General features: G+C 46.6%; 2 protein-coding genes and 2 pseudogenes across 3 annotated transcripts; 2 read left to right on the forward strand and 2 right to left on the reverse strand.

The window, feature by feature from the left end:
- LOC141736956 (endoplasmic reticulum chaperone BiP pseudogene) overlaps nt 1-20,034 on the reverse strand; it is a 134,311-nt pseudogene that overhangs the window by 99,086 nt on the left and 15,191 nt on the right.
- LOC141736966 (microtubule-actin cross-linking factor 1, isoforms 6/7-like) lies at nt 1,577-19,304 on the forward strand. Of its 2 annotated transcripts, none has more exons than XM_074571637.1 (7): nt 1,577-1,667; nt 6,538-6,769; nt 7,121-7,347; nt 8,044-8,166; nt 8,869-8,970; nt 17,794-17,969; nt 18,504-19,304. In XM_074571637.1, exons 2-7 carry the CDS (start codon nt 6,724-6,726, stop codon nt 18,565-18,567), a joined length of 738 nt encoding a protein of 245 aa, XP_074427738.1. In that variant the 5' UTR covers nt 1,577-1,667; nt 6,538-6,723; the 3' UTR covers nt 18,568-19,304. The 2 variants fall into 2 exon arrangements, with proteins under 2 accessions (XP_074427738.1, XP_074427736.1); XM_074571635.1 differs by lacking the exon at nt 1,577-1,667 and adding an exon at nt 4,188-4,391.
- LOC141736955 (endoplasmic reticulum chaperone BiP pseudogene) overlaps nt 8,562-20,034 on the reverse strand; it is a 37,876-nt pseudogene continuing 26,403 nt past the window's right edge.
- LOC141736945 (tubulin alpha-1B chain-like) lies at nt 14,311-17,341 on the forward strand. The gene is made up of 4 exons (XM_074571617.1): nt 14,311-14,333; nt 14,684-14,801; nt 15,259-15,358; nt 16,609-17,341. The coding sequence occupies exons 1-4, from the start codon at nt 14,311-14,313 to the stop codon at nt 17,283-17,285; spliced, it is 918 nt and encodes a 305-aa protein (XP_074427718.1). The 3' UTR covers nt 17,286-17,341.

Genomic DNA, 20,034 nt, shown 5'->3' on the forward strand with positions numbered 1-20,034 from the left:
GCCTTAGGATGGCATGTAAGGGAGCAAGAATTGTAACACGGGGTCCTTCTCGGGCTCCCAGCCGAGAGGCGCCTTTACCGCCAGCAATAAAAAGAGGGTTTAGCTAATGTGTACGTCTGCTGCCTTCTTCCCTGTACCCACGCATGAACTAGAAGAGAAGTGCAAGCGTTTTACCGTTTCTGTAGAAGTTCAGGTCAACATTTAAACAGCCAAAGCTCTGAAGAGTTACGCTGACCCTTACTTAGGCACTTACTTTGTCTCCCTTTGAGAGATAACTAAGCACATTCCCTCCTAGCCACAGTCCAGCATCCAGAAGCATCCAGAACACGCAGACAAACCTCCACCATTTTTTCAGCAATGTTTCAAGTCATGCGATACTTAGCCCAGGACTTCACCAAATGTCACTAAACTCGGAGACTTTGACCCAGCCAGCCATGGCCACGGGGCTTCAGCTCACCATTTCTGTGTCAGAGCCATCAGACAGATGACCCCATCCTCCTTGAGACACCCCTTGGGGCAGCCGTACCCAGCGCCGGGTGGCTGGATATGGCCTTTGCTCCATGGGGAGGCGCTTCCTGGGAGCAGGATCTCTCACTGGGGCACTGGGAAGCCCTCCTGAGGCCTGCATGCCTGAGGGACGGCTCTGCACTGCTCCATCGCTCACCAAATCCAGGGGCGGAGGAAGGCTGCCCTGGTGGCCTCCAAAAGAATCAGCTCCCCTGGGCTCCTCTGCGGCCACCGGGCACCTTTGCTGTCAGGAGGCTCTCAGCGCTGCTCTGCCATCAGCCGTCGCCTCCCTGCAGGATGCTCTCCAGCACATGGTACATCTCTGCTTGGTCTCCCTGGGGGGCAAAGATCGAAAGGGAGAGATGGGGTTTGCCTGGCCCCCATTCCCAGGGTGCCACAAGAGAGAGCTGCCACCCCCAAACCGCTGTGTGATGCAGACGCCACACACGAGCTGCAGACATGGGTCAGGACAGCTTTGGGGAGCAGGAGAGCCATTCTGCGGTGCCCTCAGAGCTGGCAGAAAGCAGAGCTGCAGACAACGGGGGGGAAGCCCAGGGCAGCCAACGGCAAGGTGCGGCACCTGCAGAAATGCCCGGCTCCTGCAGCCTCGGCCCCGGGGCTGCAGCTCGGGGCTGGCACCGGCTGGGGCTTTGCTGGGAAAAACCAGGCGAGAGTCACCCTGACGTCCCACACACGTACCTCGTGCCGGGACCTGCCAACCCGTCCCTCTGCCCAGCGCCGCCACGGGATGCAGAAAGCAGCGCTGCTGGCCCTGGTGTGGTCCTGAGCCATGTCTCAGCAGACGAGTCCTTAACCAGCGTCTCTTGCCCGCTCCTCACCAGCACTTCTCCTCCCTCCCCTCCCTGACCAGCTCCCCTCTTCTCTCCCCGGCCCTCTGGCCCTTCCCGCCCCTCTCCCCCAACCCCGCTGCCCTCTCCCCACCTTCTCTCCCTCCCAGCCGTGCTCCAGGGCCTGGCCCTCGGCCAGGGCAGCCCCGGGGAGGCGGCCATGGTTCCCGCGGGGTCAGAGGGCAGGAGGGGGCGCCCCGGGGCACGCTGGGAGTTGTGGACCCGGCACGAGGCTCCCGGCAGCCATCTTGTGTCGGCTGAGGGGAGGCTGGCACAGGCCGACAGGACAGATCTGCAGAGCCGCGAGCTGCGGTGAGTCCTGGGCCCTTGGGTTCCTGTCAGCCCTCTTCTGCCTCCCTGTTCCTCCCTGCCCTTCCCCTTTCCCTCTGGGTCCTGTTTTTCGCCTCCCTGTACCTCCCTTCCTCTCTCTTGCTGTGCTCTGCTCCCTGTCCGCCCTTTCTCTTTTCTCCAAGTCCCTCTCTCTCTCTGTCATCCTTCCTCTCCCTCTACTTTCCCCGTCACCCTTCTTTCCTGCTCCCTGGGCCTCTTGGTTTCTCTCTCTCTCCTCTGCACAGAGGCCCCAGGCTGAGTGTGCAGCTCGCACCGTGCAGTGGGGTCAAACCCATATGGCTACTGGACAGACCTCTCTCTCCCTGCTGAGCATAGAGTAACTAGGATTGGGGTTTTTTTAGCTGCCTCAATTAAGCGACTCCAGTTAGATAGGATGAACCCCGGCTTCAAAGTTTTACTCTGTTTTTTTTTGTTTACTCTGGGACCAGTTAATGAAGATATGCCACTACTATGTACTGGTAAACAGTGGGTTCACTCATTTGTCTTCCTGTTATGTCCACAATGAACAAACAGGCTCTGTTAAGACTAGCTATATAACATGAGCTTGACAAACTATCTTGTTTAGTCACTGTGAACCAAATCATGCTTGCTTTACTTCCAGGATTGTCCCCCCAATCATTCTGCTTGCATGAGAGGCCCTTCAGATGAGCTTCTATTTTTGCATTTTCCCTGGGCTATGCCATTAGCTGGGATTTGATTGTTAAGTAGAAGATTAATGTCAGGCAATTTTAACACGTAATCTGATCTGGAATACTTGTTTACTGGAATTGTTTACCCAATAGTAGATCGTGGAGAAGACCAAGTCATTTATTGTTGTATTCAGAAAAAAAAAAAAGGTTCTGAATGTGAATTGAAAACCGTTTTCTGTATTTACTTACCTTTCTGTTCTGATGTATTTACTGATGACTGTCTTTATTCCAAGTCATGGAATTCATAGAGTCGGTTCTGTGTGAGTAGCACGCAGTCAGTTTGGTTTGAACTAAGCCGTGGGCAGAGCACTAGCGTAAGGTTTGGACCCAGAAATGTGCACTCTTGTGGGCCTTGTGTCAAATCATCTATTTGTGCACAGAAATAAACCACACAAAATTATTTTCTAAAAAATTTCAGGCTGCCCTTAGTTTCACCTTTGCCTCTTCTCCGCTAACCAGCATTATTTTCCCTGCTACAAGGTACACAAGGAGTTACATTCTGGGTAAGAGCTAGAGTCAGGGGGATTTGTGTTTTCATTGCTGTTTTGCCCTCAGAGGGCTGCTGAGAGTCATGGTCACTGTCTTTTCAATCTTCTCAACCTCTCCTCCTCTGGGGAGGAGCAAGTAAGCAAGCCAGTATCAGGATGTCTTTTTAAGGGAAGAAGCTTAGTTGAAGACAAGAGGATGTATTTACACCGAGACTGATACAGGCCCTTTTCTGTGCCTTCATTAACTTAAACAAAGTCTGAGCTGAGCGGAACAGAGCATGTGCCTCTCATGTTCCTGCACAGGGGCTATAGGGTAGAAATGCATGGAGTTCACAGCACCAGGAGGGACAGTGCCTCACAAGAGAGTGGGATTTTCCTGAAAAGGGAGGAACGAGCTGAGAAAATAAATAAAAGTGGAGGGAAGGATCGGGCTACTCCTGCAAAAAACCTTTCCCTTTTGTCAGATCTACGGGTGCAAGTAAACAAAACCCAAATCCTTTGGCAAGTTGGAAGACACCTTGTGACCTTTCACTTCCACAAGTTTTATGCACAGTTTTGACTTACTTAGGGGGTGGATGATGAGAGGGAGTAGACAGCTGAGATAAAATTTAATTTACTTATTAATTACTTGCTAAACTTTGTGTCAATTAAGAAATAGCGCTGTTGTGAAGACAGAGGGGTCTTGTGGCCAGAGAGGAGACTGCTAAACTAGGTTGATAGTCTCTCCCAATCGGTCTTCCTTGTCCGTTTCTCCTTTTCACTGATTTCTTTGACTCTTCCTTGTGCTACTTCCCTCTTCTTAAAGCAAGGATAATTTGAATTCATATTCTTGCAATGCCGGTACCTCTTTCTGTGATGTTCTTCAATGGAAGGGTTTGAGGCAAGTGACAAATACCAACACGAAAAGTATATATGCAGTGGTGTTATGCACATGCCTGCAATATTGTTGACATTTCTGTCATTATAGGTACTAGATATGGGGAGTGTCTGTTGCCAAGATCATATGCATAGTTAGCATCTTATATTTTGCCTGTAACCAATCATCTGTCCTACGAGAGTATTGCCTGGACCTTTCCAGTGCGTCTCTAATTGTGGTGTTTAAAGCCTGGATAGCTCTCTCTGTTGGAATGGGAGCCATCACTGGCAGAGCAATCACTACCTTTGTTCGATATTATTTGCGCTTGACATTAGGATGAAGGGAATTTGTTTGGAATTTCTCGCCAGCTGGTTGTGTTAGAAGTGTGGACAGCTGTAATGTGGTGGTGCAAGCATAAGAAACTGAGAAGTTGTTTTGTTTGTTATAGCAACTGCGTGAGCTGATGGCTGAGCACAAGCCTCCTATAGATAAGATGAACAAAACGGGGCCTCAGTTGCGGGAGCTGAGCCCAGGGGAAGGTTTTTCTATCCAAGAGGAATATGTGGCAGCTGACACCCTTTAGAGTAGAATTAAGGAAGAAGTCAAAAAGCGCGCACTGGCACTGGATGAAGCCATTTCTCAGTGTACCCAGGTATCAATTTAAGTTTAAAGTATAATTGGGTTCATTCAAATGGAAAGATACGCAGACATTGTCATCTTACATGTCTGTATCAAGACTAAATTTCTGTGTTCTCTGTATTTTTCAACCTAAAGGCCTGTGAATGTTCGTATCACTGCTTATGGCCTTGATTTTTCTATTTCTTGAGGGGTTATAATTTGATATATTGGTATTAAGACTGCTGCAGTTGAAAAACGGTATTGCTTCTTAATTTTGAAGTAAAAAAAAAGGAACATTTGGTCTAAAAGTGTGGGATTTTATTTTCACTTTATTCTTTTTTCTCTTGCTGGTCCGTTACTAGCTGATGCTTCCTTTGTATATGGATGTCACTGTTGATCAGTTAACTTGAATACAGTCGTGTCTCGAACTTGGCAGCTTTAGTTACAGTCCGTTACCAACGGAACTAGAGGGTAGTTTGGCAGCGGTACCAGCATTTGGTCTTCGTTGCAGACCCACAAGAACTTAACGTAACGTGTGCTTAAGCTGTTATGTAAAAGTATTGCGAGCAAAATTAGACCTCACAAAATGTTGTCGTGAGCATAAAATTCAGATCACGTCCATAAAAGCTGCCCATCTTAGATTCATCAGCCTATGCAGTGAACCTCGGCAGAGGATTGTTAGGTATCACGTTTTGGAGACTTTTAAATATTGAGTTAATTGTCATTAAACCCAAGCTGAAATTCTTTTACTCAACCCCAAATTCAGAAAAGAGCTCAGTAAAACTGTACATGAACCCATACAAAAACCGGAATAAAAATGGTTTGTTCTATACCGCTCCTTTGATAGGAAGCTCCCCCTTTTCTGTGTTCACTGGAAATTAAGTGCTATATTCTGCTCAGGTCCAAAATACTAACTAAAGAAATACACCTTAAAGTTCTCATCAAGTCGACATTCTAAATCATTTTTGTCGTAGGTCATTGTACTTCATGTCATATTCCTAGCCCCTACGGACTGAGTTTAAGAAGCTAAGGAAGAGAAGTGACATATTATCCTGCTTTTGAACTTGTTATAGACATTATGTTTTACTTTAGTCATTCTAAACACCTTCCTTATTCACACCTCTGAAAGATGCATGGAGCTGCACATTTGAAAATCAAGATATTTACTTAGCATTGGAGTCCCTGCTTTGTATGCGGTAGACATTAACATGTTGTACTGGCTAAGTACAGAAAGCAAGAATAAAAATGCATTCTTTGGTAACAGGTAGAGTATAATCAGATGTTGAGAAAATGCTTAATTATTTACGCAATACATTAAGGTTCATTTTCTGTACGTTAAGGTATATGCAGATGGCAAAGCAAAACATTGTAACGCCCGGAATGTAATTTTATATAATCTTTTTTTTTATCAAGATACATAAATATATATTATTAGGGCTCTGCACTACGATGGTTTACGTCAGTGTTTGTCTAGACAGTCCTGGAAGAAGAATTATTTAACTCTTCAGGTTTTAAATTATTTTAAGTTGCACTCCGCATCAAAGGCACCACATAACCTATGGAGCCATGTTACATGTTAACCTATGGAATCATGTTACAGAGCTGTAATTGAGTTTCTGGACACCTCCCTGGGCTCAGTCAACTGTGGGTCAACATAACACACGCTGTTGTGTGCTTTTAGTTGCAGAAAGTAACGTTCCTTTACTGCAGTAACAAGCATCGCCTGGGCACTAACAAACATCTTTTTGAATGACCCTACATATCGAATCTTAACCAGTGGTTATATGCCAGTATATTGGTCCTGATATGAAAAAGTATGCATACACTACTCAGGTAAACAGCTTGCTAAAATGATGAAATGGCTCATGAAAGAGCCGATGAGTCATGGCTCTCCATCTTCAGATGGAATGTCTCAGGACCGAAACCAGACTTCATAGTAAAATTCTTCCATCTGAGAGGAAGTACCATTTTGCAAGGTCATTTTTGTAATTTAGATATTGAAAGAGGGGAACAACCACGAAGGGCAGTATTGCAAGTGGCACATACATATGTTGGCTAGAGATGTTAAATATGTTAATTTTAAAGTAGCTTTTTCCAAGAGAATTTCAAATGCCATTTTTCAGTTGTTTTTCTTTTTCCTAATTTCTCTGCCACTTTTTTGTCCTTTACCACCCTACCAGTTTCATGACAAGACAGATCCAACTCTTGAGAGTCTGAAGGGCATAGTTGAACGTCTGAGGCAGCCACCTTCAATCTCAGCAGAGGTTGAGAAGATTAAAGAGCAAATCAGTGAAAATAAGAACGTGTCAGTGGATCTGGAAAAACTTCAGCCGGTGTATGAGACGCTTAAACAGAGAGGGAAGGAAATGATTGCTCGCTCAGAAGGAGTTGATAAGGATATATCTGCTAAAGGTAATAGAGGGAGGAAAGTTTCATGTAGTGGAAATGCAGCAAGCTGCAGCATATAAAAATCTTCATTTCTGATGACCACTGATCCGGGGATTGTGTTCTCCTGGAGAAGCTGGAGATGATGTATAAAAGCAAAGTATTTGTTTAAAATAATTCATCGTGGATATGACCGTTGTTTTATTTTTTAGGGTTATGGTGGCTGTTTCCACTTAAGATTATAAGGAGTGCTGTAAGGAGACAATTTTACAGTCTAAATTTTAAAAGATACCCATATGTTTCTGCTGTAGAACTGTAGAGAGATTTATGGCCAAGAATCGTTTGCCAAGGTAGTAATCTAGTTCCTCTGTTGTTTAGCTGTTCAAGATAAACTAGACCAAATGGTCCTCATTTGGGAAGACATCTGGAGCTTGACTGAGGAGAGGGAGGCCAAATTGTTGGATGTAATGAAACTAGCCGCGAAGTTATGGTGTAGTCACGTGGCTCTTGCAGCTACTATTAAAGATACTCAGGAGCTCATTGGAGAACTGGAGGGACCTGGAGTTGACCCGTCTGTAGTCACACAAGAGCAAGAAGATGCTGAGGTCAGTAGAAAGTATTTTGTTGACTTATTTTATTTACAGTATGCGGAGAAAAGGCAGAATTACTATGAAATACCACAGGAGGCTATCTTTTTAGAAACCAAGAGGGATAATTGTGTAGAAATTTACTCTAGTGATATCTCAAGAGTCTGTGGTAAATAACATGTACCAGTTCTGAATTGCAATGAGCATGCAACATGTGCCTGTCCTTATATTTGCATATCTGCTTATAAACGTGTATATAATAAGCACGTCACTGAGACTTTTAAAAGTTATACGTACTTTAGATTCCCTGAGTAATAGGGAACATCTAAATGAAAGGTGTACGCATGTATCCTGCACTATGTATTATGCTCTAAGCCTGTAATTATTCATGCTGATAGTTAAAGATTTGAGGTTGACTGACAACCTCTGAAAAAGAAATCACTCTGATTAAAGAAATCTAATTGAAAACTTCCTGGTTTTTTTTTTCATCTCATGCAAAATGACATCATAAGCCATTGTTATAATTTAGACTGATGTCAGTTGATTTCACTCTGACCCTGCAAAAGGATGATTGTGTTTGAAGCGTCAGATTGTGAGTCCAAGGGACTTTAAAGAAACCACAGACCGAATCCTGCCATGTCCTCTCTTGAAAACAAGCTGTACATAGATTATTAAATTTAGTGTTAGCGGCATTGAATTTTTTTCTCTTTGTAGGCTGCTAAAGAAGAAACTGATGGACTACAAGAGGAACTAGCAACAGTTCTGAGCCTTGGCTCTGAACTTAGAGCTGCTTGTGGAGAGCCTGACAAACCTGTTGTCAACAAGAGTATAGATGAGGTATGGGAAATATCCCATCCCCTCCCTGCCCCCAACAAATTTTGAAAATAAACTTTTTGTGGCAAATGTAAGATACCCCTGAAGCTTTTATGATAACATAAGGTTTGCTTTTCAAGTAAATGGATCTTGGCTCGTATTAGTTTAGAATGTATAGAGAATTTTATTTTATTGATTTATGGGTTAAAAGTTCTGTAAAAGACAGAAAGGTTTTTTGTGAAAGAGTCACTGATTAATGTAACAGATGGCTTCTTTTTTGCAATAGGGGTGCTAGAATAAATTTGAAACGTGTCTGGTTTATGCCAAGTGCAACATCCTGACTGAGACAATCCTGCTTGGATGACTACAGAGTACTGACAATTTCTCCAGTGTTCAGCAGTGTATGTTTAAGCTACCTTTTTGATAAGGATGCAGTTCCAAATGATTTAATAATACTATTTCCCATATTGACTGTAATCCGTAGGTTAAGAAAACTATTCAATAATCAGTATTGAATTTTACAGCTTTTGTCATCCAGAACGTCGAGTGTGTTCTGAAGGAAAGTAACTATGCAGTGATAAGGAGAACAAGAGTTTTAACATGGAATTAATATGAACTATTCATGCTTAGTTTATTGGTGTTATTGATGAGTGAATAATTAGCGAACGCACATTATACAGCAGTAACATTCTTTTGTCCACTGGAGTAAATTTCACCTATTTGCAGCTGAATTCTGCCTGGGATGCCTTAAGCAAAACACGGAAAGAACGGGCAGATAAGCTTGTTGAAGCTCTGCAGGCAGCTGTTCAATACCAAGATGGACTGCAGGTAAGATGGTGTGATACACCTAACCCAATCTTGAGTCAATAGGATTTGATGTGGTTGTAGTCAAAAATGTTACGTGATTGGGAAGGTGACATGTGTCACTGATTCTAGCGACTATTTTCTTCAGTAGGCAGATATTTTTTCTCGGGCTTGGTTGGCTTGGAGGTTTTTCTTCCATTAAAGACTAAATCTGTTTGGGTTGTTTTCTTCATGTAGTTGTTCATATACTCCTCTATGTATAGATTCGAAATTGATGTCCCCTTTATTGGTAAGACACAAGTTTAGAGTAATCCTGCTCACATTTTCTGGTGGTAGTCAGTACTTAACATAATAGGCGAGTTGAAGGTGTGACATGTTTACATGATCTGAAAGGAATAGAATACAGGTCCGTATACTCACTTGCTGCTGTTTTCTTTGAGTGGAGGACCGTGAAAGAACTTCAATTTTATTCCACCTTTTTTATAAGTCAAATATTTCAGTTTGACTATTTTAAGCCCAAAATATTAATGTAATGTTACTGGACCATTACACGAATTCTTAGCGTAATAATACTAAGAATATAGACATACTGGACCATCATACTAACTCTTACCGTAATTTATCCAATCACAATACTTTGGAAGATGATTCACTTTTAAAATGGGTAGGTGAACTTTCCAGCAGTTTTTTAAGATATCTTTTCTCTATATGTGCTGTATTTTATTTCATTTTTTTGCCTATTCTTTGCAAGTTTTGGCTGAGTGGCAGGCCTCACGTCTTTTGTCAGTGAACAGCTGGAAAATGGAAACATTTGAAAAGTTTTCACGGTCAGATTTTGCAAAACTCTCTTTTTGCCCAGTGGAATTACTGTCTTTCTTGGTTCATTAGATCTTTAAAAACAGAGTTTCACATGACACTGAGGGCAGTTGCTTGTGTGTTCAGTGCAGACCAAGCAGCAGAACACATCTTAATAACAATGCAACATCTTGTTTTCCGGTGCGCCCTGGCTATGTATTTTTCTCCAAGTTCTCTTATTTTCATACTGCACAGAGGTCGACTTGTAGGGTTACATTAGGAACATTGCCGTTGCTTTAAGAGTTTTGTATTTCCTGGGGCTGCACGTTGTACCTCCTGCAAGCTTGGTACTTTGTAAAAGAACTGTATTTAACTGCCGCCTTACGCTCATTTCAATAGACACTATTAAAAGTATTGTGGGCAGATTGTTAGCTACCGCTGCCTCACCCTGTTGAGCGTGTTGGGGGGGTTAGTTCTCCTTTTCCCAAGGAGTTGTGTAGCAGTGGGCAGCTCTGAGAAGCCGTCCTAAGCCCTTCTCCGTAATGAATCACAGATAACAGGCAGGAGGAAAAAGGGCCTGGCAGAGGTATTTCTTCCTCTATGTAATTAATTGCCCAGAGTGCTATAGGTGTTCTTAATCTTTAACTGGAGTGTTCTTGAGGTTGTTCTGCATTATATCAGGAGTAAAAGAAGTACTCACAAAGCCTCAGAACTGGGGAGACTTCATTTGTTTTTTGAAGTTCCAACTGCCTTATCCTGAGGAGATTCAGTCACGCTCAGGTATTGGCCATCACTGTCTAATCTGTACTGAATGGGTCGTGTTCCATCTTCCTGATACAGATAGCGTTATCCTTCAACAGAAGTTCTTTTGTCATCATCATTTAAAGTGTGTTATCATTCAGCTGCCACCTTCCATCTTTGCTCCGAAGGAGTGCAGAACAGAGTTTGTCTTGTATTTACCTTTCGGGGTATTCATAAAAATTGCTGATTTACTCAAGAAGTAGAGTACTAGTCAGCATGAATAGTACTGGCAGGATATTGCTGCTAATAGGAGTTCAGTCTTGCAGCATGTACATTCTCGTAACCATTACGTGGAATACTTTAGTTAATACTTGATCCCCTGTATTGCAAAAAACCCTAGGTTCCGCTGAAGCAAGCTGTTTGGTTTGGTTTGGTTTTGTTTTTCAAAGCGCACAGCAATCTTGTTCTCTGGAGTAAAAAATTCTGGTATTTTACTTGTAATGACACTCCTTGGCTTTCACAGGCTGTAAGGTTATTATGTGCAGGCTTCTTCTGCTGTGACTTTTACGTGTTCTGGTTTCTACCGTGAACAGCTTCCTTGAGGCTCCGAAAGAATGCCTCCACAGCTTCACTTCTGCAATTATAGGCTTTATCTAAATGCTCACGCAGATCACAACATTCCCAGTACATTAGTAAGGTGAAAATCAAAATTTCAGGGTAACTTAGACCTGGCGAATTCCACAGGCGAATTCCATGGACTGGTCGTTGGGACTATATGGCCTTCTCGGAGCTGTTCTTCAACTAGCTGATGAAGGTGGCGCAACTTTTCGCGTGACAAGGGCCACTGTTCCACCCAAACAGGGTTATTAGATTTCCAGGTTAAGTTTAAGGTGGCTTGCACATCAGTGGCCCCTAAGACAAATGTGACCCAATCTGTATTCCCCATTGGCTCATACGGTCTCAGCCCCATAAAGTAATTGGCGTAGTTAACACAAAAGGACGGACTGAGGCAACACGATTTTCAGGCCCCTGGGTCTGAATTATGTGTTTGCTCTGTAAAGACAAAGCATTCCCGCCAATGCCCATTAATGCCTTCCCCATTTGTACTAACGGCCAGTTCACAGGCCATCTGTCTTTAGAGATGACTCTGACATCCGCTCCGGTGTCCGGAATACCGCTCATGCAAACAGGATCTTTCCTTGCATCGTTAATGTGCACTGCATCAATGGTCGGCCAGCACTGACGGATTGCGTCCGTAGTATCTGTGGGTTCCTGGCTGAGCCAAAGCCTCGGTTCCCCCTTTGTGTTTGAACAACTTTCGGGGGACAGGCACCAAAATACAGCAATTGGGCTATCCTGGAGCCGCAGGGTATTGTGCAGAGGGGTGCTGGGGTCCATTTAGTCTCGCAGGGTATAACACAGAGTAATTTACCAGGGCATGCAATAACATATAGGAAAAAAACAAAAACATATCTCTATGGTACTGCTTTGAATCAGGTGTCCTATTTCTCTTTTTCTGCTGCTTTCTCGTAGCGCGTATGGCATACTTTTGTGCTAATGTGGCACATTCCCCGTCTAATTGTTCCTGTTTGGGTTTCTCTTTATCTTTTTTTCTTTTTTTTTCTTTTTTTTTCTTTTTTTCTTTTTTTCTCGTTTTTCTTTTTTTTTCTTTTGTTTTCTTTTTTCTTTTTTTTTGTTTTTTCTTTCTTTTTTTTTTTCATCACTTACGACTGACATAAAAGTTTGCCTTTGCAACAAGAGCTCACCCTGAAGTTCCTCATTTTCCTACAGAGCATCCTATAGATTTTGGCTCAGCTCCTTCTCCTGATCAACCATGATCTTATAGACAAACAACGAACAGCCAGCCATACGCCCTGCACGGGCGAGCCGTTCCCGAGAGCGTAAGCGTGTCGGCTGGTGAAAACTCCACCAATATTTCAGGACTTCCATCGGTTCTACGGCCCACCCTGGTCTATCTACCTGGGGCAACCTTGTCCACCTTCGTGGCTCTGGCCCAAAGTTTAACCCCTCCTGCGTCCCACATTTTTATACTAAAAATAGCGATTGCACTGACACCATCGCAATTAACAGAGACCCATTTCAGTATCTTTTTTAAGGTCTGGAGGCTCGTATATACGTGATGTTTCCGCAAGAGTCCCTCCATTAGCCCTAGTCCCGATTTTTCTTCTGAAGATTTGTTACTCCCCATAGCTCCCCACAGCTCACCTCTCTTGACGAGGTGATTGAAGCCGGCTCCTGCTTCCTTTCAGCAGCACTTAAGTTCTGTGGGGCTCGCCACTGGTCAAACCTCGTTAATCGCTCCGTCTCACACGGGGCACCATTTGTGGCAATTAGGCATGGACTCCGTTTGGTGCACAAACGAAATCACTTTATTTTAGGCAGCAGCCTCCTTAAATACCCTCTGCAACAGAGCTAGCAATTTCCCACTGCTACATCCTTATCATGTGATTACACAGCACATAGCACACATACCACATACCATACATGGTGTAAACCAAGACAAGCTAGTCATCTTTAGCAACCCGGCTGGCCTTCAGCGCTCTCTCCTTTTCTTCCTCTTATCATGGCCCAGGTGCTGTGTAGCTAGGGCTTGTTTACTTATCCCACGGTTTGCCGCCAGTGAGAGCGATGAGAACTCCAGGGCTCGTTCCGGGTGCCGCGTCCGCAGGTCCTTCGGCATCCACAATTAGTAGCCACAACTTCAAAGACTCCATTGTCAATGGTGAGGAGGGTGAGTGTTCCACCACCCAGGTCAAACCCAGGATGTTCTTCTCGACCTCGCTCTTGTCCAGTCCATAAGCAATGGCAGCAGCCGTTGGCTCATTGATGATTCTCATCACATTCAGCCCAGCAAAGGTACCAGCATCCTTTGTAGCCTGACGCTGAGCATCATTGAAGTGGGCTGGCACAGTAACAACAGCATGGGTAACTTTCTTCCCCAGGTAAGCCTCTGCAGTTTCCTTCATCTTTGTCAGGACCATAGCATAAATTTCTTCAAGAGCAAAGATTTTTGTCTGTCCACCTCCAACATCGACTTGAATATGGGGCTTGGCTTTCTGCTCAACAGCCTTGAACGGCAGGTACTCAATGTCCTGCTGCACGGAAGGGCCATTCCAGGTGCGGCCGATGAGCCGCTTGGCATCAAACACAGTGTTCTCGGGTTTGGATGTAAGCTGGTTCTTGGTGGCGTCCCCGATCAAGTGCTCCCCATCGGGCGTGAATGCCACGTAGGATAGGACGGCGTGATACGGTTCCCCTGGTCGTTGGAGATGATTTCCAGCTGGCCATTCTTGAAGATGCCCACACAGGCAGGAGTAGGTGGTGCCCAGGTCGATGCCCACCACTGTGCCCACGTCCTCCTCCTCCTCCTCCTTGTCGTCCGCCCACATGGCACCCAGCAGCAGCAGCACCAACAGGAGGTGCCTCATGCCAACCGCTCGCCTGCACCATCCGCCACCGACCAACCGCAGGAGATGAGAACTAAGTGGCTTGCAAATAGGAGGAAAAGAACTTTTTCCTCTGATTCCCAGGGCAAGAGCCCAAACTCAGCATTGTCTTTGGGCTAAGAGATACTGCACACGGGGTTGCACCTGGTCACAGAGGAGAGCAAAGCAGGAAGCAGGTTCAACCAGGAGCTAAGATTTTAACAGGACAGAAAGCTTCCTCGCTTTCTTTCTGAGGACTATGAAAAGTGGTGTCACCTAGACTGCTTCCTCCCATGCTCCCAACCTCCCTACGGTGTTTCTGCTTTCCATGGCTCCCCAGAGCACCTTCCTTCGCTGCAGCACCAGAACCCCTCAGAAGTAAATGCAGGGAGCAGCGCAGCACAGGTGAGACACGGCACGGCAGGAGCGACCCCAGACACTGAGGCTGGGCTCAGCCTAAGAGAGGGACTCATCACAGTGGTTAATTCTGCAGCAGTCACACTCTTCAGAGGGTAGGAGCAATTAAAAGTTATTTTCGAGGAGGAACGGAGAAAAACGACTGTTTTAAGAAAAGAAGAGGAACGCTCCAGCAGCACTGGGACAACCAAAGAGGCCTCTTTTTAAGCCCCTTCCCTGCTGGTGTCCTGTAACGTCTCTTCGTCTCTTTTGTTTGCTTGGAACTGCCTTAGCTGGAAATGCTGCCCGGTCTCAACTCCGTTTGTGAACTGATTATGGTTGAGGGCTCTTTTATTCAGATCTGTAGAAACAGAGCTCATACTCAAGAAGATGGCTCATGGCATTATTTCCAATGAGAAAGAAATCAAAATAGAGTGCAAAGCTTTCTTCTCCCGTTTCATGTCACAAATTAACACGGTTTGTATCACTTAGGGGCAACTTTGAATTTAGAATTTAGGATAAATAGTACTCAACACGACGAGTGGCCTCAACGTTTCAGAGAACTTCCACACATTTGCACAGATTTACTGAGGTGTAACTAAACTGAAATCAAGTCCTAGTTTTTAAAGTAAGAAAGGTGCATTTTTGACTTTTTTTTGGTCTTTCTTTCTGAGACAAAGAGAGAAGGATTGGGGGGGCTGAAAACTACAAGGTTATTTCTATGTTTTGTCCTAGTTTCCTGTCATAACTGATTTTAAAGCTGTAAATTATTTTCTTTCTCAAAAATAGTTACTGGTAAACATCTTGGTACCATCCATGACAACGAATTTGCCAGCAGGGAAGGAGGTGGGTGGTGATTTTAGTGATTTTTGAGTGTATTCAGCAAAAATCCCGTGCTGGAATGGCTTCTGTGAGCCACCGGTCACCACTTTAGGCGCTCAGCATCACACCTCCCTTAAAATACCCCCAATTCTATTCAGATAACGCAGCAGGAATGGGTTTGGTGGTAATTAACACTATTGGTAACAGACTTGGTAAAGGTTCCAGGGGCCTGTTGGTGGAATTTATGGGAAATACTTAACCTGTTAATCACTTTGGAGTTGCGGTTTAAGTTCCTCCTAAACCCACGACCTGATTTGATTGTGCGACATTGTTTGGGGTATAAACTTAATCTAAGCGTTAGAAATGCGCAATTCAAAATACTTGAGGATGGCAAGAAAGGCTAAAGGATGGTCTTGGCGGAATGATTTACCTCTCGGGTGTTTTTTTTGATACCTTCCGGGCAGAATGGCCAGGGATTTGGGGGGTTTTGGCTGATGAAAGACTAAAATGTGCGCCCAGCCATTGGAAAAAGAGCAAACTCTGGGAAAAGGGGGGACGAGGGAACCCCTGTTGAGGAGTCAGCATGTGGTTGGTGCAAGGCCCAGGCTGCGTAGGCCCTTCCAGCTGACGTTGACCTTGTCCCAGTGGCTCGGCCAGTCCTCAACGGCAGGTTTTTTGAGTCAAAGTTGGCTAGAAATGTGCCGAAATGCCCGGCGAAGCGCTGTCATGGAGCGTTGCCAGCCTCCTACATTCTACACAACATTCTGAAGAACTTGGTGCTCGGTGGTGGTAGCTTTTGCATCTGGCTGATCTTCTTGGAGCTGAGCCGGGCTGGGCCGGGGCGCTCCGGAAGCTGAGGGGGCCGGGGGAAAACGGCGGCCGCCTGGAAATGAATGCGGGATGGTCTGGGGGGAAAGCGTGGCTCGGCGGACGGGTGGTGGGTCGGGCCAGGCCCGCAGGGCTCCCGCGAGCACGTGGTGAGGCAGCTGGAGCGCATCAAGGTGAGTGGGCGGCCCCGAGGGGTGGTGGGGTGGGGCGGGAGGGCCCTGAGTGGGGCTGGGGGCACGGGGGGCCTGAGGGGGGGCCTTGGCGGGTGTGAGGGGGGTGGCTGGGCCCAGCTCCCCGCGGGGTGCCTATGTCCTGGGGGGTTTGGGGTGCTGTGGGGTGGCTGCGCTCCCTCAGTGTTGCCCAGGGGGGCTGCAGAGGGGCTGAGGAAGCAGAGAGGGGGAGCTGGTTTGGGGCCTGCCAGGGAGAGCGGGACTCCTGCTGCTGAGGCTGGCAAAGGGGCTGGCGTGGCTGGTTTGGGGGCTGAGAAAGAGAGGGAGTTGTGTGGCTTTGGGCTGAGGAAGAGGGCTCGAGATGAAATCCGCGCCAGGCCCCTTCTCTCTGCGTGGAGGGTCCGTCCTGGCCCCGCTGCCGAGGGCAGAGGTGGGGTGGGGGTCCCCCAGCTTGTCCCCCTTAGCTGGGACGATCATCAGCCAGATCGTGTCCTCCATCACGGCCTCCCTGCGCTTCGATGGGGCCCTCAGTGTCAACCTGGCGGAGTTCCAGACCAAGCTGGTGCCATACCCTCACACCCACGTCCCACTGGCTGCCTACGCCCCCGTCATCTCGGCCAAGAAGGCTTATCATGAGCAGCTGTTGGTGGCCGAGATCACCAACGCCTGCTTGGAGCCGGCCAACCAGATGGTGAAGTGTGACCCGCGGCACGGCAAGTACATGGCGTGCTGCCTGCTGTACCGCGGGGACGTGGTGCCCAAGGATGTCAAGGCCGCCATCGCCACCATCAAAAGCAAGCGTAGCATCCAGTTTGTGGACTGGTGCCCCACACGTTTCAAGGTGGGCATCAACTACCAGCCGCCCACGGTGGTGCCCGGGGGGCATCTGGCCAAGGTGCAGCGCGCTGTGTGTGTGCTGAGCAACACCACGGGCATTGCCGAGGCCTGGGCCCTCCTGGACCACAACTTTGACGTGATGTATGCCAAGAGGGTGTTCGTGCACTGGTACGTGGGGGAGGGCATGGAGGAGGGGGAGCTCTCAGAGGCCCGGGAGGACATGGCTGCCCTGGAGAAGGATTATGAGGAGCTGGGGGTGGATTCAGTGGAAGGGGAGAGAGAGGAGGAAGGGGAGGAATACTAAATGCTGGGTTCTTTCTGTCGCTGTAGCACATCCACAAAACGTCTGCTTCAAACACTTTGGCTTGCTTGTGTGCTGGGGGAGAGAATCCTCGTCAATTTGCCCCTTGGATATTTTACTGCCGTGTTTCCCTTATTAAATGGCTCCTGGTTTTCCTCCCAGCAGATGCAGACTAAAACCATGTCTCAACAGCGGATTTGGTTCACAGAAATATTTGTCATTTTTTGGTGGTAGAAACGGGGCGGCCGCGCCGCTTCGTTTCTTCGGAATTCCACATTTTGGATAGATTTTTGGGGAGGAAAGCGCTTTCTGCTTAAAATAGAGAAATAATACAGTTTTTCTTTCAAGGTCTGGTTCTCCCAGTCGAACTAAAGTGGTTTTTTTGACCGTTTAGTTTTCAGAGTCCACCCGGGTGGGGTTGGGCTGGTAAAACGCGGTACCTCTGTCGCAAAAAACTCTAATTCTTTTGCCGCCCGCAGCTGTTTCAAGCTATTTTTCATCTGATTTACAGGCCCTTTGCAGCACAAAGAAGAGGCACCGCGTCATGCCCAAGGAAAATCCAAAGCCAGGGAGTCAAGAAGAGGAGCGCAACAGCGACGGCAGCTCCTCCATCGATCCCGGTCCTTCCTGGTGCTGGGACGGCAGCGCTGGAGACCCAGGTTTTTTCCCCTGCGGCGAGTGTGGAAGGTCAGCTCTTCATTTTTCTTCGAAATCCCGGCTGTTTTGAGGCTCGAAAACGACCCGGGGGGGGGCAGAGGGGGAGGGCCGCTTGAGGATTCCCCTTGCCCTGGGGCCGCTTGGCGGTTTTATTTGGCTTTCAACCCCAAAAAATCAGTGTTTTCAGAGTCGGGGAGGCCCTCCACCGAGCCCTGAGGTTCAGACCGGCCCCTCCTTGCGCAAGAATCACAGCGTTTCTCCATTTTGACCAAAAAACCCTCGAGCTTCGTAGGGATTTGCAGCCTGAGGCTTCCCCACTCCACTCACTTACGCCAAGCAAAATGCCTCGAGTTTCAATTCAACCTCATTTTAAGCGATCGCACAATTAATTCTAATATTTTAATCCCCCACGATCTGCCTTGTTGAACCACCAACGTCCAAAATTCTGTCAAACTATGTAGCAAAGCATAAGAGTTCCCAAAAGTAGGAATAACAAAGCTTGGTCTAACAAATTTAAAAAAAAAAAGAAAAGCCTTAAAAATCCCTTTCTTTTCTAACTTTCAGGGTGTTTGAGAAGATCCAGGGGCGAAACGCCCATATGAGACTCCATCGCCCACAAGATGTTTAAAAGGTCCCCGGGAGCGTTTTTAAAGGGTGGAGAAGCCACAAACCCCCCGCATTCCGCTGACCTCCTCCCGTAACACCCGGGAACTGACACCAAACCAACCACGAGGCCAGTTTTTACCGTTTCTCTTAAAAAAACCCACCTTTTTCTCTGCATCTGGGCAGCGGCTGGGCTTTGAGGATTCGAGAACACGCTGTCGCCCCCGCTCTAAAAAGAGAGGGAATAGGGGAAATCGCCCCAAAACGTTCATCATATCTAACAATGTTTTTCCCTGATGGTCGTGTGCAGCGTTTAAGATGTGGACTGCAGCACCCTTTTGATAGAGATAAAGTTAGTTTTCACGTGTGGTTTTTTGTTTACTTATTAAATTTGGTTCATCAGTTTTAAAGTTCTTGCCCCGCTCTAGCTCTTTGCGCGATAATTAAATGATTTAAAACTCGTTCCTCTGGTTCTGGGGCAGCAGAATTGGGGTGGTTAAAGCTGTTGGGTGGCCATGAGGTGTCTCGATCATATGTAAAGCACCCGTTGCGTGTTTATTTTATTAATTGCTGCTTATTTGCATAAATTAACGTGGCGGTTGGGAGGGAGCATGGAGGGTTCGATTAGTTGAAGGAAGGAAATGGGAAGAAAGGTGTCTTGTCTCTACTGACAGTATAAAAAAGGCTGATTTTTTTTGTTTCCGGGCCACCAAATTCATGAATGACTTTGTTTAATTTTTGTAGAATATTCACGTCCAGTAGAAAAAAAAAAAATCTATAGTTTGGTTCCGTTTTTCTCTTGAAAGGCCCAATGCTCAGGTCTGGGCCTCCACAAACTCCTTTCCCCAAAGCAGAAGGCGGGTGGGAACGTTCTCCTTTGGCTTCTCAAGGCTTGTATTTTTAAAAATAGACCTCAGAGTAACGTTTTTCTCTAGCCCTTAACGATTCCAAAGGGAAACCGGCTGCCTCCCGAAATCGAAGACAGGCCTCCCAGTGAGGCTGGAGTCAGCGGCAGCCCTGCCAGCTGGGAGGACTGGGAGTTTTTAACCAAAAAACCCTGGGGGCTGTTTCCTTTTCAAAAAAGAAAAGGAGGTGGGAAGTTGCAGCGCTGAGTGATTTTCTAATTCCATAGAAAGGGATGAGTTTTGAGCAGTTTGGCTCCGGAGGCAGGGTGAGAGAGCGAGTGCCAGGAGGCAGCGGCGTGTTCACGCCTCCTCGCTGCCAAAGAGATGCCGAAACCGCAGGAATTTGGCAAAATAGTTGGCGTCCCAAATCCCTGCCACGGGTCTGGATTTAAACCCCCGCCGACCCCCGGAATGGCTGGCCATGGAGATTCCTGCTCCGCGCCTCATTGCTGTTCCTGATTGATTCTAAAAAATGCAAGTTTTGGTGCAAGAAGAGCGTTTGGTCCAGTTTCTCCGGCGCCAGGATGGCTCGCCAATACTCCAGGCCGCTCTGGCTGGCGGCGAAGGCCTGCTTGGGCGAGACGGCG

Source organism: Larus michahellis, unplaced genomic scaffold (genome assembly GCF_964199755.1).
Source record: "Larus michahellis unplaced genomic scaffold, bLarMic1.1 SCAFFOLD_78, whole genome shotgun sequence".
Classification (NCBI taxonomy): Eukaryota; Metazoa; Chordata; class Aves; order Charadriiformes; family Laridae; genus Larus; species Larus michahellis.